This window comes from Ambystoma mexicanum, chromosome 11 (genome assembly GCF_040938575.1).
Source record: "Ambystoma mexicanum isolate Mex_15411 chromosome 11, UKY_AmexF1_1, whole genome shotgun sequence".
Taxonomy (NCBI): Eukaryota; Metazoa; Chordata; class Amphibia; order Caudata; family Ambystomatidae; genus Ambystoma; species Ambystoma mexicanum.
In genome coordinates, this window is record NC_090934.1 from 185,691,051 (window position 1) to 185,708,570 (window position 17,520).

At 47.8% G+C, this 17,520-nt stretch overlaps 1 protein-coding gene across 25 annotated transcripts in view; it reads right to left on the reverse strand.

Annotated features, from left to right (window-relative positions):
* Nucleotides 1-17,520, reverse strand: part of LOC138503201 (mucin-2-like) — a 1,598,433-nt gene that overhangs the window by 849,670 nt on the left and 731,243 nt on the right. For 23 of the 25 annotated variants that reach the window (XM_069622774.1, XM_069622776.1, XM_069622767.1 and 20 more), the window contains one exon: nt 15,115-15,180. The exons of the other annotated variants lie outside the window; for them this stretch is intronic. In XM_069622774.1, coding sequence (XP_069478875.1) covers nt 15,115-15,180 — 66 coding nt within the window. The remainder of the gene's footprint in view (nt 1-15,114; nt 15,181-17,520) is intronic. 25 annotated transcript variants of the gene reach the window in all.

A 17,520-nucleotide genomic window follows, 5' to 3' on the forward strand; every position in this document is an offset into this window, starting at 1 on the left:
TGCAGGGGTGCGTGGGTTCCAGTTACGTCACTGGAGGTCCTCAAAGTCTTTTGTGGCCTTAGAAGTGGCACAGGTGATGAGATGCCAAAAGGTGATGCCGCCGTTACTGCACGAGCGGATGCCAGTAGGTATAAAGAGTTTATAGTCTTGAAGAGATGGGCACCTTTAATGAAGTCTTTGCATTGTCTTTTTCAGGTGCCTGGATGCTGAGGGCGTGGTCACTGAGAGCGCGACACGTGCGGTTGTACGTAGGTATGGGAATTTCAATGACACCTCAATAATGTCCCTTGTTTTCTGTTTTCAGGTCTTGAGATGTTGCGGGCGTTGTTCGTCCGTTGCCGTTGCACGTGCGAAGTACGTGAGTATAATGATCTGTGACCTTATTATAGCACCTCTAACAATGTTCTTTTCTTATTTGCAGGTGTCGGAACCTTGCGGGCGTTTTCCCAGTCACGGAAGCATGTGGGGAAACACGTAAGTGTTAGGCTTTCTTGCAGTCTTTAATGGCACTTAAATAATGTCTTTTCTTGTTTTCAGGTGCCGGGCTGCTGCGGTTGAAGAGATCGTAACACGCGCACAAAAGCAGGTAAGAAAAGTAAATGCGGCCGCCTTCACCCGATTCCTACTTAACAATGTTCTTTGTCTTTACAGGTGCCGTTAGGCTGCTGAAGAGAAGGCCGCGAAGAATCCGTGAAAGCACAGATGGATCAGGTAAGCGAGCGCGGCTGAGAACGTGTTGCAACTTGCTAACCTTATGTTTCTTTTGCTTGCAGGTTCTGCCGGTGTCTGGATTCCTGGATGGTAAGTATAGTTCTCGTGTCTTTCTTCCACAGGTTGCTGAACTGAAGCTGGAGATGTCACTGGAATGCTGGAGCTGACTCGGTGAGCGTCCTGCTGCAGATGCAAAATAACGCGAAGCACGTTTTCCCAATCGGGTGTGGTTTAAATAGTGTTGGAGTGATTGGGTGTCTTCTTCCTCAGCCTCGCCCAGGTAAAGGAGTTCCTGTGTTCCAGAGCTAAGGAGTGGCACCAGCCCCACCCAGGTAAGAAAGTAGTCCCAGTTCAGGGAATAGTTCCTCCCAGCAGAAGGCTGGGGACTTCATCCTGCCAGCATTTGCAAAGGTGAGTATGAAGCATGGTCTGCTACAGGTAGGTCCACCCAAGCACCTTTGCAAGAATTATGAGCCCGGCGCCCCTGGCGCCGGGACTGAGGTTCCTTATGAGCCTGGCGCCAGAGGCGCCAGGACATGGTCCAAAGGGCCCCAATAGGGGTTTGCTGGAGCCGGGGAGGAGGGTCGTGAGCCTGCTTCCGGGGATGCTGGGCTTGACTTGGCTTCTCGGGAGCAGTGCTCATGACATCTTGTTCTAGTACCAAAGGCAGGATCCAATGAGTTGAGATTCTGTGTGGACTATAGAGCTCTAAATGCAGTAACTAAGACTGATGCCCATCCTTTGCCAAGGACAGATGAACTGGTGGATAGACTTGGTTCAGCCAAGTACCTTATTACATTTGATCTGACGTCAGGCTACTGGCAAATAGCCGTGACAGACCATGCAATCGAGAAAACTGCATTCTCAACCCCAGCAGGCCTCTACCAGTTTAAGGTTATGCCTTTTGGACTAAAGAGTGCACCTGCTACATTCCAAAGAATGGTCAATCAAGTTCTGAATGGGATGGAGGACTTCTGCATGGCATACTTGGATGACATTGCAGTGTTCAGCCCTACATGGAAAGAATATATTGATCACTTAGTATATGTTTTGCAGGCTCTTGAGCAGGCCTATCGGACCATAAAGGCAAGCAAATGTCAAATTGGTCAGAGCAAAGTGGTCTACGGTCATGAGGTAGGAGGAGGTAGAATAAGACCATTGCCTAGCAAAGTACAAGCTGTACAAAACTGGGCCACCCCTACTACTCAAACCCAAGTGAGAGCCTCACTGGGTACTACAGGAATTTCATAGAGAACTATGGGACCATAGCTTCTCCCTTGAATGTGATCTCCTCTCCAAAATTCCATAAAAGTGTTAGATGGAACGAGGAGTGCACTCAAGCCTTTGAAAACCTGAAGAAAGCCCTTTGTCAAGCTCCAGTCCTAAGAGCTCCTGATTACCACCAACCCTTCCTTGTGCAGACAGATGCATCCAATACAGGTGAAATCAAACCCTTGCAGGCAGAGGTAGGGAGCACCCCATTTGCTTCATCAGTAGGAAACTGAAGGAACCAGAAACAAGGTGGGCAACCATAGAGCGTGAATGTTTTGCCATTGTGTGGTCTTTGAAGAAGTTTAGACCATACTTGTATGGATCTACTTTTGTGATTCAAACAGACCACCAACGCTTGAGATGGCTAATGCAAATGGAAGGGGAGAACCCAAAACTTCTAAGATGGTCAATCTGCCTGCAAGGGTTTGATTTCACCATTGAACACAGAGCAGAATCTCACCACCAAAATACTGATGGTATCTCTATGATGTTTTTAACCAACTAGAGGTAGAGATTCATTCAGGAGAGGATTAAATCCTCCTGTCCCTTAGTCTGGGGGGGGGCGAGTATTAGGGAGAATCCTCCAGAATGGCTAATTTCCCTTACCTACTGAGTCCCTCAGCAGCTTTGCTGGATTTCTAGGATTTATTTTTTTCACCTGGTAAGAGTGTGCACGTTTTTTTCCCACTCTTCTATGTGTTTTGCTGTGTGTGTTTAACATTTTTGTGTTCATAGACTGTGGAGCCTCATCTACTCCATGGGCATCATCTTTTTACTGTGTGTTACACAGCACCTTCAGTGCAGTGACACAGGGTTGTCTTTTTCAGACTTCCCAACTCCGACTCAATTTTTCTGGGACTGTCTACTGTCTCCCAGAAACATGTAAAGTTACCATTGACTTTATTAGTCTTTTTAATCTCACAGACCCAGTACAAACTATCTTACATAGAGTTCTGGAAAGGGTTAATAGTTATCCCTTTTTGTCTGTTTCTCATGGAACATTGTTTCGTTCCCTTTTCATTAAGACTTGGCTGGTGGCAGTGGTAACTACTCTATATTTCCTATCGTGGTTATCTTAAATATCCCTGGTAGTGTTTTAGCAGCCTCGAACTTAAACCCGCTGGTCCATATAGATTTTTGTATGGTTCCGACTGGGTTTAGTCGCCATTTCTTTTTGTAAAAGTCTTTCTCGTGTCTTTCTCTGCGCGCCAAACCTGGGTTGATTCCTTTGTTCACCGTCCTTTCGCGGACTTCTGCACAGAAGCCCTCCTTAGGCGCCTGAATGTCTGAGGGGGACAGGATGTGAGGGAGGGGGTTGAGACTCCCTGCACAGGGTCTCCTTGGAGACCCATGTCGCACTCTAGCATGATTGGCTGATGTGACTGTCCCGGCGGGACAGCCACCCTACTCTTTGATTGACAGCCAGGCTGTGTAAATGGGGAAAAACTGCATAAAAAGCAGGTCAGAGTCACCACTGGAACGAGAGAACCGAAGAGGAGCTGACAGAAGAGGACCCCAACAATGACTGAACCGCCTGGTGAAGCCCTGCTGCAGGTCCGACTCTTCATACTCCAACGAAAGGGAAGATCTGCAAGGAATCTTCTCCTCTTGAGCTGGTGGGAACAACCATTTAGTCAAACTGCTCGCCAGGCCTCCCTCCTCTGGTTGAATTTGCTGTACAGAGCTACAGTGAACCGGATAGCCAGGAAGGATGGACCCTGCTTGCGTTTTAAGGAGCGTACCTTTTATTCGTTTCTTTGCTCTGCTGCTGGTTTATTCCCTGAGCAGTGCAGGACCCTCCAGTCTTCCTACTTCATGTCAGTCCGACAGTCGCTTCAGGAACCATGAGCCTGCAGGATCTGCCAGGAACGTCTGCCTCAGTTACAGCCTTCTTCTCCATTTAAGGTACTGTTCAAATCCACTTGTTTGTTTCATCCAGCCACGGTGAAAGCGTGTGAAACCTTTCGCCAATCCGAGGGCTTGTCCTTCTCCATTCCTTAAAGTAACTTTTCGTCTGACCAACTTCGTTCTGAATTCTTCGCAAAGACTTAACCGCAAACTACCCTGAACTGTGTGATCTTGAGCAAAGACTATGTTCCATTGACTTTGGGCCAGGTTCCTTGAATTTGATTTCCTCACTATAGTTCCTTTTTCTAGACTGCCCTGTTTAAAAAACTCGTTGGTGCTGCTCAATTTCTCCATAACCTTTGTCTTTCCCTCCCTTTTAAATTGCTGGAGTTCAGAATCTATTGGGTGCGGTAAAGTGTATATAAGAAGCCTGTGTTTTTTTTTTCATGTAAGAGCTAGGAACAAATGGTTTGAAGTTCTGAATTCGCCATTTTCTGGCCTTTCAAGCACAGGTTGAGTGGAAACAAAAAACATTTTTCTATAAGGTTACAATCACGTTTGTGCGACGTAGGCGATTTTTCCCCTTTTTTAATAGCACCTGCTCGAAAGGAATGGAAGGGGAGGGTAGGAAAGCTCGATGGGATCCCAGATAGGCATACATTTCTGAAAGGTAGACAAAATTCTAAGTTCAGGAAGGGGTGATTAGCGCAGGTCAAGCAACAACTATGTACCTAAAAATTCTATAATTTGTGAAAGGTGTAAAATGTGAAAAGTGAGTGAACAAAAAGAATGTGCTGGACATGTTTGGACTGGAAACGTTATGGCTTCAATATTGATAAAAGCAATGCACAGCTATATTCACCCGACTCATCTAGTTAGGAAATCACACATTTTTGGTAATGTTTCACAAAACAGGCAATACCACGAGTCTAAAACTGAGCCATGATACACAGAAACTTTATGCTGACGGACTAAACAGACGTACTTAGTATTTGAAAATAAGGAAAACGAATGTGGTGAAGAATGGCAAGCATAATTCTTTTGAAAGAGCACAGACAGACCTTTTGAAGGATAGGTGAGTTGTGCAGGTTACAAAAGCGCAGTATACCTAAAGCAGCGACTAAATGTAGGTCACATTTGGGAAATGAAAGGGCTGTGTAACAAAGTGCAGTAGGAAATGCGTGAAAACGTTATGAAAACCAAGAGAAAACAGCAAATGTCCTACCCTCCCACGTTTCCACCAGTGTCCCGACGGAAACGGTACCTCACATGTGTCAGTGCACTGACCGGGGCGCAAAGGGAATAGGCTAAACCACTGGTACATCAGGTGCCCTGGGGAATACTGTTTTGGGCCGTCTGGACAACCCACAGATTTGGGCCTGGGGTGCATTTCTGGGTTGCATTTCTGAAAAGAAGATGCCCAGTGGGAAGCCAAAGAGGTCTAACTTCCGCCAATCGCCCTAGAATGTATTACCCACAAGGCCTGGCAAACTCCAAAAAGTGGCAAAAAAACACAATTTCCAGACATTTGCCATGAGGAAACCACTGAAACATGCCGGCAACAACCATGTCCTACCGTCCCACGTTCCCCACAAAAACGGTACCTCACATATGTCGGTGCACTTACATGGGCGCAAAGGGAAAAGGCTAAACCACTGGTACACGAAAAGGCCTAGGAAGAGGAAATTCTTATGCTATTTGGTGTTGTGGACAACCCAAAGATTTGGGCCTGGGTTGTAGCCGCCACCAAGGAAAACGGGGAACCTCATACATTTCTGAAAAGAAGACAACCAGGGTAATCCAAAGAGATCTGACTTTCCCCAATCACCCTAGAATGTATTACCCAGGAGGCCTGGCAAACTGCAAAAAGTGGTTTAAAAAATCACAATCTTCAGACATTTACCACCAGGAAAACACTGAAACTCACCAGCAACAACACATGTCCTACCTTCCCATGTTCCCACAGGTGTCCCAATGAAAACTGTATCTCACATGTGTCGGTGCACTTACCTGGGCGCAAAGGGAAAAGGCTAAACGACTGGTACACCAAAGGGCCTAGGAAGAGGAAATTCTTATGGTATTTGTTGCTGTGGACAACCCACAGATTTGGGCTGGGGTGTCCCAGACACCAAGGAAAATGGGGAACTACACACATTTCTGAAAAGAAGATACCCAGGGGAATCTAAAGAAGTCTGACTTTCGCCAATCGCCCTAGAATTTTTTACCAAGAAGGGCCGGCAAACTACAAAAAGTGGAGAAAGAAATCACAATATTTGCCACCAGGAAACCACCGAAACATGCCAGCAACAACGGGAGATCACCCCTGAGCATCATAGAGTTCTGGCTGCCCTGCGTTACAGGTTTTCCCTCCAGTGAGGGATGGAGACTATGCTGGGACTCCCTAGGACCGCTGCCGAACTTGGGGACGGTCGACCAACAAGGGAGGCAGACGCCCAAGCTCGCAGACAGCACCCCCGGCCGTCCCAGAGCCCTGGCTGCCTTGCGTTACAGGTTTTCCCACCAGAGAGGGATGGAGAACCTGCCGGGGCTCCTTGGGGCTGCTGCTGAACTTGGGGACGGTCGTCCAAAAGGGAGACAGGCGCCCAAGGCCGAGGCCATCACCCCCGACCATCCAAGAGCTTTGGCTGGGCTGTGTTACAGCTTTTCCCTCGACGAGGGGTTGGCACCCCTCAGGGGCTCCCTGGGACCACTGAAGAACTTGGAGATGGTCGACCAACAAGGGAGACAGGCACCCAAGGCCGGGGTCATCACCCCCGACCATCCTAGAGCTCTGGCTGGGCTGAATTACAGCTTTACCCTCTGGGAAGGGACAGGGACCCTGCCGGGACTCCCTGAAACTGCTGCTAAACTTGGGGACGGTCGACCAACAAGGGAGACTGTCTCATGTGGGTTGACCATCCCCAAGTCCAGCAGCAGTCCCATCCTTCCTCTGAGGGAACAGTTGTAACGCAGCCCTGCCACAACTCCAGAACAGCCGCCCTGTCCTGAGCTTCAATCGCCTGTCTTCCATTTGGGTCGACCGTCCCCAAGTCCAGCTGCAGTTTCAGGGAGCCCCAGCAGGGTCCCCATCATCCCTCCCCGGAGGGAGAAGCTGTAACGCGGCATGGCCAGAGCTCTAGGACGGCCGGGGTTGCTGCACCCAGCCTTGCACATGAGTAAACCGCCCCCACCTCAGAAGCGGTCAACGGATGACTCAGCAGGGTCCCCGTCCCTCCCAGAAGGGAAAAGCTGTAACATGGCATGGCAAGAGAACCAGGACGGCCGGGGGTGCTGCCGCTGGGCTTGAGCACCTGTCTCCCATGTGATTTGACCGTCCCCAAGTCCAGCAACAGTCCCAGGGAGCCCCAGCAAGGTCCCAATCCTTCCCTGGAGGGAAGAGCTGAAACACATCCCAGTCAGATGTCTAGGAATATCAGGGGTGCTGCCCCCGGCCTTGGGCATCTGCATCGCACATGTGTCGAACGCCACCGGCCCATCGGCGGCCATGGGGTGACCTAGCGGGCTCCCCGCCCCTCCCCAGAGGGAAAAGTTTCAACGTGGCTCGGCCAGAGATCCAGGACGGTCGAGGGTGATGTCCCCAACCTTGGGCGCCTGTCTCCCATGTGAGTCGCCCATCCCCAAGTCCACAGGAGGTTTCAGGGAGCCTCCGCAGGGTCCCAATCCCTCTCTGAAGGCAAAAACTGTAACGCGGCATGGCCAGAGCTCTAGGGCAGCTGGGGGTGCTGCACCCAGCCTTGGGAGTCTGCCTTGCACGTGGGTCATCAGACGACCCGGCAGGGTCTCCGTCCCTCCCAGGAAGGAAATGATGTAACACAGCATGGCAAAAGCTCCAGGACAGCCAGGGGCGCTGCCGCTGGGCTTGAGCACCTGTCTCCCATGTGGGTTGACCAGCCCCAAGTCCAGCAACAGTCCCAGGGAGCCCCGGCAAGGTCCCAATCCTTCCCGGAAGGAAGAGCTGTAACGCAACCCGGTCAGACGTCTAGGAAGACCAGGGGAGCTTCCCCCGGGCTTGGGCATCTGCCTTGCATGTGTGTCGACCGCCCCGGCCCATCGGCGGTCATATGGCGACACAGCAGGCTCCCCGCCCCTCGCCGGAGGGAAAAGTTCCAACGTGGCTCCGCCAGAGATACAGGAAGGCCAGCGGTGCTGCGACGGGCAACGGGCCAAACCGCCCCCACCCCCAAAATCCTTTCTCTGGTGGCCAAGTGCTCCTTTCTGCTTCCCAGGGCTGGAGAAATTGGGCCCAGAAAGGAGGTGCCCTCTGTGGGGCGATTCCTGAGAGGACTGACCCTAGGGACTGGGCCAGCCCCCCAATGCCCCCAGGTCTTTCACTAACAATGTAGTGGAATGTTTTGCCTTCCTTGGGGGCAAATGGGTGCAAACTGCACCCATCTGCCCCCAAAGAAGCCAAAATAACATTGTTTGTGGGTGGGGGGACAGTTTGACCTGGGGGGCACCGCCAAAATCAATTCCGTAGTGGTCTACTGCTCCTTTCTGCTTCCCAAGGGTGGAAAAATGATGCCAGACCCTCACTTTTCCCCCCCAGGGAAGCAAAAAGGATCTGCCCCTCCTTGGGGGTGGGGTGGTGTTGAGGAGGGCTGGCCCACAGGCATGGGTCTAGCCCCCTAATGCCCTCAAGTCTGCCCCGAATATTTTTTTATTTTATTTTGCCTTCCTTGGAGGCAAATGGGGCAAAACATAACCCATCTGCCCCCAGAGAAGGCAAAACATTGTGCCACCCTTTTTTGGTGGGGGTCTGCTTGGCTTGGAGGGGCACCCCCAAAATCAATTCCCTGGTGGCCTAGTGCTCTTTTCTGCTTCCTAGGGTTGGCAAAATGGCATAGCTCCCAACTCACACGCTTTTGGCGGGTGTCACCCGCCTTGTAAACAGCGGACTCACCCGCCAAACCTCATGCACGCCCATTCATTTCAATGGGCCGCTCACCCGCCAAAAGTAAAATCGGGTGTTTTCACCCGCTTTTGCAACATAAATGGTTGAGAGCTATGAAATGGGGCAAGATCCTCACTTTGCCCACCCACCCAGGAAGGCAAAAAGGATCTGCTTCTCCTTGAAAGCAGGGTACCTGAGAAAATGCCCTTGCAGGACGCAAATGCGTCTCTGCTAAATTTACATGCTGAAGCTGTAAATTTCATTTCCTAATGATGTCGGTGCACGTAGCATGCACCAACGTCATCACGGCTACCCCGCGGCTCCCAGGCACTCCCCTTCACTGCCTGGGGGTCAGAGACATCGAGGGAGCAGCAGGGGGGGCCGATCCCCCCCCCCAAAGGTAGGCAGTGTGGAGGACGAGGTGTCTTATCCCCGCACTGGAAAAGTAGTGCTGAGGAAGAGAAACCTTGTCCTCCACACTTAAGGGGTTAATTACCTATTTGTACTCTGAGCTCCATTGCCTGTCTTTTCTCGTGGATATGTATGTACCAGCTTTATAACACAGTGCATGCCACCGAGGCGGGTGAAGGCAGAAGCACCAACACTAAGAAAAATAAAGGGTACCTGAGAAACTAACGGTCCTCCAGGTAAGAACAAGATATATACAAAAATGTTACCCACGGGTGATCGCACGCTCTATAAATTTCAATAACATAACGTAACAAAAATGGACCGTAGAGTCGAGGATGGCAAGAGGCTAATCACTAAAAGTTACAAAAAAATATATGTATTTCAAGTTGAACAATCATTTAGTGGTACTGGACCCACATACGTTTACATTAAGTACTTACATTAAAGTATACATCAAAACTCCAATCAATCCCCTCCATCAAACATACACACTCAATCATTCATACACATCTACTATTACTCCACATTAGATATCGGTTTCATACTACATATGGCCATATAACAAATTATTTCCAACACATTTTTAACACCCCTTTCTTGTGCAAATGTGACTATCTGTTCTGCAACAGATAGTACTATTCGAGACGTGTTTCAGTTGGTTTCTCTGGGCTTCCAAATATAGCCCTCTCTTTTCCCAACCTTCTTCAGGACGGATGTTGAGCACTCATTGTGCCTCACTTCTGGGTACATGGAATGGGAGACATCATCTCCAACTTGAATCTTGGAGGTGGTACAAAACTGTGGTTCAACTCCTAAATGCTAGGGCGACTTGTTTGCTTCTCAGCCAAGCTTTTTACCTTCTATGAAGGACGATAACGAACTGTGCCACCTTGTGTTCTTGTTTTGTTTGTAACTTTTAGTGATTAGCCTCTTGCCATCTTCGCCTCTACAGCCCTTTTTTATATATATCTTATTCAGAAGCCCCAACACTCCTGGTGCAAATATTTCTTCATGCTTTCAGCACTTTACTCTAACTGGAGGTATACACCTTTTCTGTTCAGCAGTCTGTTCAGGAAAAAACGGCAGTAATGTTGCTGCAATTCCATTACCACTGCATTACCGCATCGCCGTACTATGAGTTTGGTGGTAAGGTCGTGGATAAACCTCCAGCAAAGAGCTTGGGCGAAATATTAAAGCCCCTCCACTGAAACTGTTCACCAGCTGCCACTGAGGTCATGTAATCCGTCATTACATCAAACCCCTCTCAACGCGGAACTTCATTCAGCCTATGGGATATGAATGTGTGAATTGTGAAGCAGAAAGTTACTGAAAGGGGTAACAATGCTGGCAGGGGAGGGCTATTGGATATGCTGGAGTTTTCTACGAAATTCACACAAAATTCCTTTGCATACAGTGATTCTAAAGGGCATTATTTACTTTGTTCACTGCTTAGCCTGAACACTTGTAGTTGGGGCTGTCAAGGAACGGGCTGGGAAATCTTGGAATGAACTATCCTTGCGAGAAGGGACATATATCTCATGCACAGCTAAATTCCTGTTGAAAGACTTTCAGACACTTAATGATAAAATGGAGAAGGGACCAATTGCTCCAGTTTAATTGGGGGAATGCATGTGCAAGCCGAGTTGCTCTCTGACTTGGCTTAGGATTAGGTCAGGAGTGCATAGGTACTGCACTTTCATGCATGTAAGGGACGGGAAGACTGATATTGTTCATAAAACCAAGGTGCTTGGTCTCCCCGTTTGGGAAGAGAAAAACCTTTCAAAGATGAATTGGAGATGGAACATGTTCACAAGCAAAATAAACATGCAGGAACCCTCAGAAGAGGCTCTCTCTATCATGCTCAAAAGACCAGGGAGGAAACCTCTGCTAGGCCTCGCTACCTGTCTATGGTGGGTGGTGGTAAGTCTGTCTTCAAGGTGAAGCATAGTAGGCCTCCGATCTCCAGGCATGAGACCACTCCTACCAAGCAGCATCACTCCTGACTGTGTCAGGGTCCCTCGAGTAGGGGCGAGGCCTTTGCTGTTTGCTCAGGTTTAGGAAACAAGGGCCTTCATCTCACAGGTGTCGGACATTTTTCAGCAAGGATACTGTTTGGAGTTTTTGGGTCCACCGGGAGAAAAGGTAGCAACTCCTTAACAGAGAAGCATGTTGAAGCAAGCAGCCTTTCAAATATAAATTCAGGCTCTAATTCTCAAGGAGACCATCATGAGGGTCCCCACGAATCAGCACGGCTGTGGCCGTTACTCCATTGTCTTCTTGGTCCCACAGGTTTCGTGGGGTTTTTGGCTTCACATCAATCTGAAGGGAGTTATTCAATTCCTTCGGAAGTTCACCTTCAAGATGGAAACCTTGCAGAGGATTAGCCACCTGGTGGCTCATGCAAATTGGTTGGCTTCTTTGGACCGCCTCAATGCCTATCTCCAAGTCCCAATTCACTCCACATCATTCCAATTTATGAGGTTCACAGTGGGGCAGGACCACTTTGACTGCTGTGTGCTGCCTTTCAGGCTACATTCTGCTCTGAAAGTTTTCACCAATGTGCTAGCATCTCTGGTGGGTCTCCGGCACAAGGAGCGGACACTCGTATACCCGTACCTGGAGGATTGGCTGATTCAGAGCTCAACCTGTCTGGTGGTGGAGAAGAGTGTGAAAAGGACTTGCAAGCTGTTGACAGACTTTGAGATCCTGATCAATCAGAAAAAATCAAGATTGATCCAGTTTCCGAGGTTACACTTCATCAGCAATATGTTTCTCATGGTGATAGGTAGAGCACGCCACCGGAAGGACCGGACGATGTAGCTCAGGTAGGCTGCGAAGCAAGTGTGCATTTGTCCCTAGGCTGCAGCCTGGTTGTAGCTGAGAGTCTAGGGTCTGATGGCATCAACAATTTTAGTCACCCTTTGGGTAAGCCTACATCTAAGGCCCCTTCTTTTTCACTTGTACAGATGGGTGATTCCTGGTTTTCTGGACCTCGATGCTCAGGTCCCCATGTCAGTGAATGTTCTAAGGCAATTACAGTGGTCGTTGGATCCATCAAACCTTGTAAAGGGGTTTCCCCTGTTCTCGCCTCCTAAAATAGTCATTATGACAGATGACAGCAGGAAGGACTGGAGGACCTTTTAGGGCCCTCATTCTACAAGCGACTCTGCACTCAGACAGAAGAGGCAATGGGCCTCATTCTGAGTATGTGGTATGCTGGCGGTACATTTGATACTTACCTTTACCGGCCCTCGGCCAGGCAGATTTGCTGCCGGATTATGAGTGCTGGCGGGACGGTGTAAATCCCCATTAATGGAGTCCCATAGGACTCCCTGAGCGGATTTGCCATCATTACTGCCACAGCAATGCGGTAATGGTGCCCTTTTGGGCCGGTAGGGCACCTGGCTTACCTCCAGCTTTTAACTGGAAGTAAGCCTGGTGCCCCTCCCCCGGCAAACCCGTAGTCGGGTGGTCCGGTAAAGTGCCGGCATCCACGGATACCAGCACTTTTTTACCGGACCGTCAAACTCAGATTGAGGCCCAATGTCTTGAATTTCAGGGAGTTGGAGGATATTTATCCGCATTATTGCACTTCATTCCAATGATTATAAATGCTCCATTCTCATCAGGACCGACAACACTTCAGCCCTAGTGTATGTCATTCACCGGGAGGGGGGGGGGAGTCCAGTCCTTTGGAGAAAATTGCAAGAAAGCTAGGTCTCTGAGCAGAGGCCAATCTCCTAGATGTGAGGGCAGTCCACATCCAAGGGGTAGTGACCTTTCAGGCTGATCTGGGGAGCAGATCTTTTCATCCTCCTTAGAATGGTGCCTGATCAAGTGGGCATTCAAGGTGATCACCCGCAAGTTGTGGCGCCCCACGAACGACATGTTTGTGTCCTCCTCTATTTTAAATGTATTTATTTATTTCTAACCTGCCGAAACCTGCAGGCATCAGGGTGCACAAAAATACAGCAGTACAAACATCGACAACAGGACAATGCAGATGTCTTAGAAGGCCCTATAGTAAAACACCCTTCAGCTGAACAGCAAAGTTTTCACGGATTTGCGGAATGAGAGCAGATCGGCTTCCTGCCGCAACTCCAAAGGCAGGGAGTTCCAAAAAGACCTACCTAGACCATCTATCCACCTAAATCTAGGGCAGCATAGTGTTGCTCGAACGTAAAGTCATCTTTGGGTCATAAATGACAAGTCTGTCCCTCAAATATGTCGGGGCTTTACCTTAGAGGCACTTATGAACCAACGTAACTGCCTTGAATTTGAATTCAAATTTGAAATTGAATAGCAAATGTATAGCCCTCCTAAGAGTAGAGATGTGATCTCTCCAATAAACCACTTTTATAATGTGTACAGCATCGTGCTACTGGACCTGGAGTTTGTCAAGACACCCTTTATTAGCGTCCATTAGGAGGGCATTACAATAGTCGAGCCTCGACAAAATAATAGCTTGGGCTATGGTGATACATTTTTCTTCTGAAATAAAAGGTTTTATGTGCAGAGCCGCCTAAGGTAGTATTGGCTGTTTTTTGTCATCTGGTTGGCATGTGCTTCTGCACTGAGAGAGGAATCCAGGTAGACGCCCAAGGATTTTACTTGCCAAAGTATGCACATGCTGCCATCCTCGATATTAAAACTAGAATATCTGGAGTTTAGTTTAGCTCGGGCTTGGGATGAGCCAAAAATCTGCGGAAGTTTTGGTTGGAGTTGGGGATTGATGCTGGGTAGGGCAGAATCCTTCACAAGTAAATACTGGAACGAGAAAGAGTAGGACTACAAGTGATGAAAATTACCTGTAAATAAACCAGGCATTCCAGAACATTACATTTGCACCAACATTGTTCTGCTGTCTTGACTCATTGTGGCCCTGTCTTTCTTGGGGAATAGAGAGCATGGAATTCGTCATCATGTGTGGAAGCCATACAGAAAAAGCACCTGTTTATTCTTAAAGTGTACCTAGTCATTAGACAATCTTGAGTTTTAAAGCATTTCTGTCTGGCTCGGCAGGGCCTACAATGCTACTAAATTCAGGCTCTTCATCCACAGTTCCTAGTCAAATGTTGGTGTTATTTTCAATCGAAAACCTTGAATATGGCTTCTAATATTTCCTGCTTGTAACAATCCAATTGATGCGTGGACTTGCAATGTATGCGCCCCATGCGGGAACACAGACCTTTTCTTCCAAATGCTTTCCCTCATATGCATGTCTTTATGGTGAGCTCTGAAGCAGAGAGGCTATGTGAGTGCTCGTGGGGCCCAGGTCTCACCCTTTCATCACTGGATGACCCGGGGGGGGGGGGCTCTGACTTACCCTTTCCTCCATTGCTTCCCTCAGGGATGAGGTTGCTCTGATCCCCCCCTACTTCACCATGCACTGGAGGCTTTGAACTTACAGACGTCCCACCACCCCGTGGGATAAACAGCTAACAGGGCATGGGAAACATGGACTGCCTTTCAGGCACTCATCCTCCCTGAGAGGTGTATGGTCTTCAGGGTGCATTGAGCAGAGCTGCGAGACCTTATGTCAGGACTCACTAGGAAAAAAGGGCTAGTGAACCTGTTCAGAAAAGCAAAAAGGGCAGGGGCCTCAGCACCAGAGGTGCAGCGTAACACTTTCTGGCCAGCAAAGCACTAACATCCTTTTATTGTTGCAATGATAATTTTTTTTCTGTGCACTGACCTCCATCAGTCCCTTCTTCTTCAACTCGACCAGAGACACCATGAACATTGTCATCCTATTTCCTCCTCCAGCTATGCCATAATAGTTCCACCACTATTCCATCCAGCTCTGAGTACCCAGCCATTGCTCCATATTGACAGCCACGCTGTGCCTAACCGTCTCAGGGGATCCAAGGCCCAATGCCCACTCAGTTGCCTCCACCCTCCATCATTTACATCTCTGCCACCATGAACTATCAGGACAACTATGAAGGGTAAATTATTACCTGGAGTCGATGCTGTAGTTAAAATTCCTCTTGCTGTTGTCATCGCCGTCGTCGTTATTTCTGGTGCTGTAGAAATGGTTAAATGACCACTCATTAGTACCCCGGTTGGAATACACCTTGAGAAAATGTATCTATCACCTTTTATATTTTCCATAAAATTTCATAGATCAATTGCCAAATTGATTCTGGGAATGGGTCGTTTTGATAGTGACCATCAAATATATGTGAATCAGAGGAAGATAGAGTGAGCTAGGGCTGTGAGTGGAGCAAGCTGGCCACACATTATTAGGGACCCTCGCTCCCTTGGCGCAGCATGAGAGAGACACACTTGATGGATAAGCAAATGCAAGATAGATTCACCTGTAAATACCTTCTGCAGGGCTGGGACCATCACTCAATGTTGCATATATTTCCCTGTAATATCTATGGATCTTGATGTGACCCCTGGTCCTCGCACCCTACACTGTTAGGAAAAATGAACAACCTCTTCTTGCTTCATTATTCCAATTATGAAATACTAATGGCTAAAGATATATTTCCAAACACACCCTTGACAATTAAAAAAGTCACACAGATTTCAAAAAATTATTTGGTATGTGCTCATGAATTAAGAAATACATGAATGCACAAATTCAATATTGAAGCATTTCCAAGTATACATTGTGTAAGCTGTAAGCATGCAAAGGGGAACACACCAGTGACCATATTCATACTTAAACAAATGAAATCAGCCTTCTTCCTTTTGGATTCACACCCTAGCAGCAAGTAGCCACTTGACATGAATGAATCTTTGAACATTTTGTGTTTTTTTAATGTACACTTCTAGATTTGTGGTGTTTTAGTAGCAGCCTGACTTCCATATTTACTACCAGAAAGACATATGAATTTTGGTGAAAGGGCACCTACAAATGAGTAAAATAAATGGTTTCTGCCAGGGAGAAATAGGAACCTTGCCACTGTTAAATGTGCAATGATTCGACTATCAAGAGGTGAGGGTATACAGTTTGTGGTGGATTCTGCTTCATTTGTTAGAATGCCAGAAAACTGGGAGCACTTGAAATATGTTACCATGGTCTGTAAATTTGTTTTGAAAAGTGTTTGCAAAAATTAAAATGTGAGAGAATAAACTTCAAGCCATAAAAATAAATGGAAGCAAATAAGGAGACATTTAATTTGTACGCCCTTTTGCTGACAGTATTGGGTGTGAGGACCAGGAGTGGTATACAGCGCTGCAGACCATTCACATGAAACGCTGGAAGGTGCAGCTCAACCATACACACCTCGTAATGCCATGCAGACTTCACTGTGGTGTGTTTTTAACTCACTGCTGGTTCTAACAAAGTGTCCACAATCGCTCTCCAGAATGATAATGGTGGATCAGTAATGGTACCATTAAGTGTTCTCTTGAAAGAGGCGGCTTGAGCATTGATCAAAGTGATACGGTCCATACACATAGGAGATACAGTATTGGAAAATTGGTTTACATAAATGAAATACAAAGTATTAGCTGCCATAGCATTAAAATATCAAATGGTGAAATCGGGACTCGGAATAAATGGTTAGCAGGATCCAGGTAGAAGGGAAATCTCAAAAATAATTGTATGCGGGGGCAAGGTACACTTGTTGGCCTTAAAAATCAAAGTAAGAATCCCTGTGTTCAATCTTTGCAGCAAAACACATTGGTGTTTAACACCTCATTAAGCCCCTTGGCTAGAAGTGTTATAAATTCCTTTATTCAGATAAATGACGGCAGCACTTTATCCCACAGTGGACTTGGATTGCTTTTTATGAACGCCCAGTGCTACTCTACACAGACTGAGAATCACAATGGAGAACTGAATGCTGTGCTATTGAGATTTGTAATTACATTACAAATAGAGCACTGCAAATTGTTGTTATGGGCCTCATTACGGGTTGGACAGTAAGTGGTAAAAGTGCTGGTAACTGAATTACTGCCACTTTGACCACTCTGCCAAATTAGGGATTTCCATTAACTCGTCTCTAATTCTGCCAGTGGCATTAAGTTCAGCAAATTTATTGCCAAAAATACAGTGCAGTTGCCGCCACCTAAAAGGAGTCGCTAACCTGGAAATGCAGCATCTCCTGCTGTACATTAAGATGCAGAGGCAGGAACAGCACCAAAGATCACATGGAGCAGAGAGGCAGAGGCAACGCCATGCAAGGCGAGCTGCCATTCCCCGAGTCAGGCCATCACCCTGAGCACTAGCAGATGGTCAGGTCATAATCTGTACAGGCTCAACAGGGAAACCTTTGCTAGGCTACTCTCCCTGATCAACCATGACATCCAGAGCTGAATCATCATCCAAACTGCCTTATACCCACGGCTCAAGCTCAAGTCTGTGCTGCCTTTCCTGGCCAAAGACATCTACCAGCACACTGTGGGCA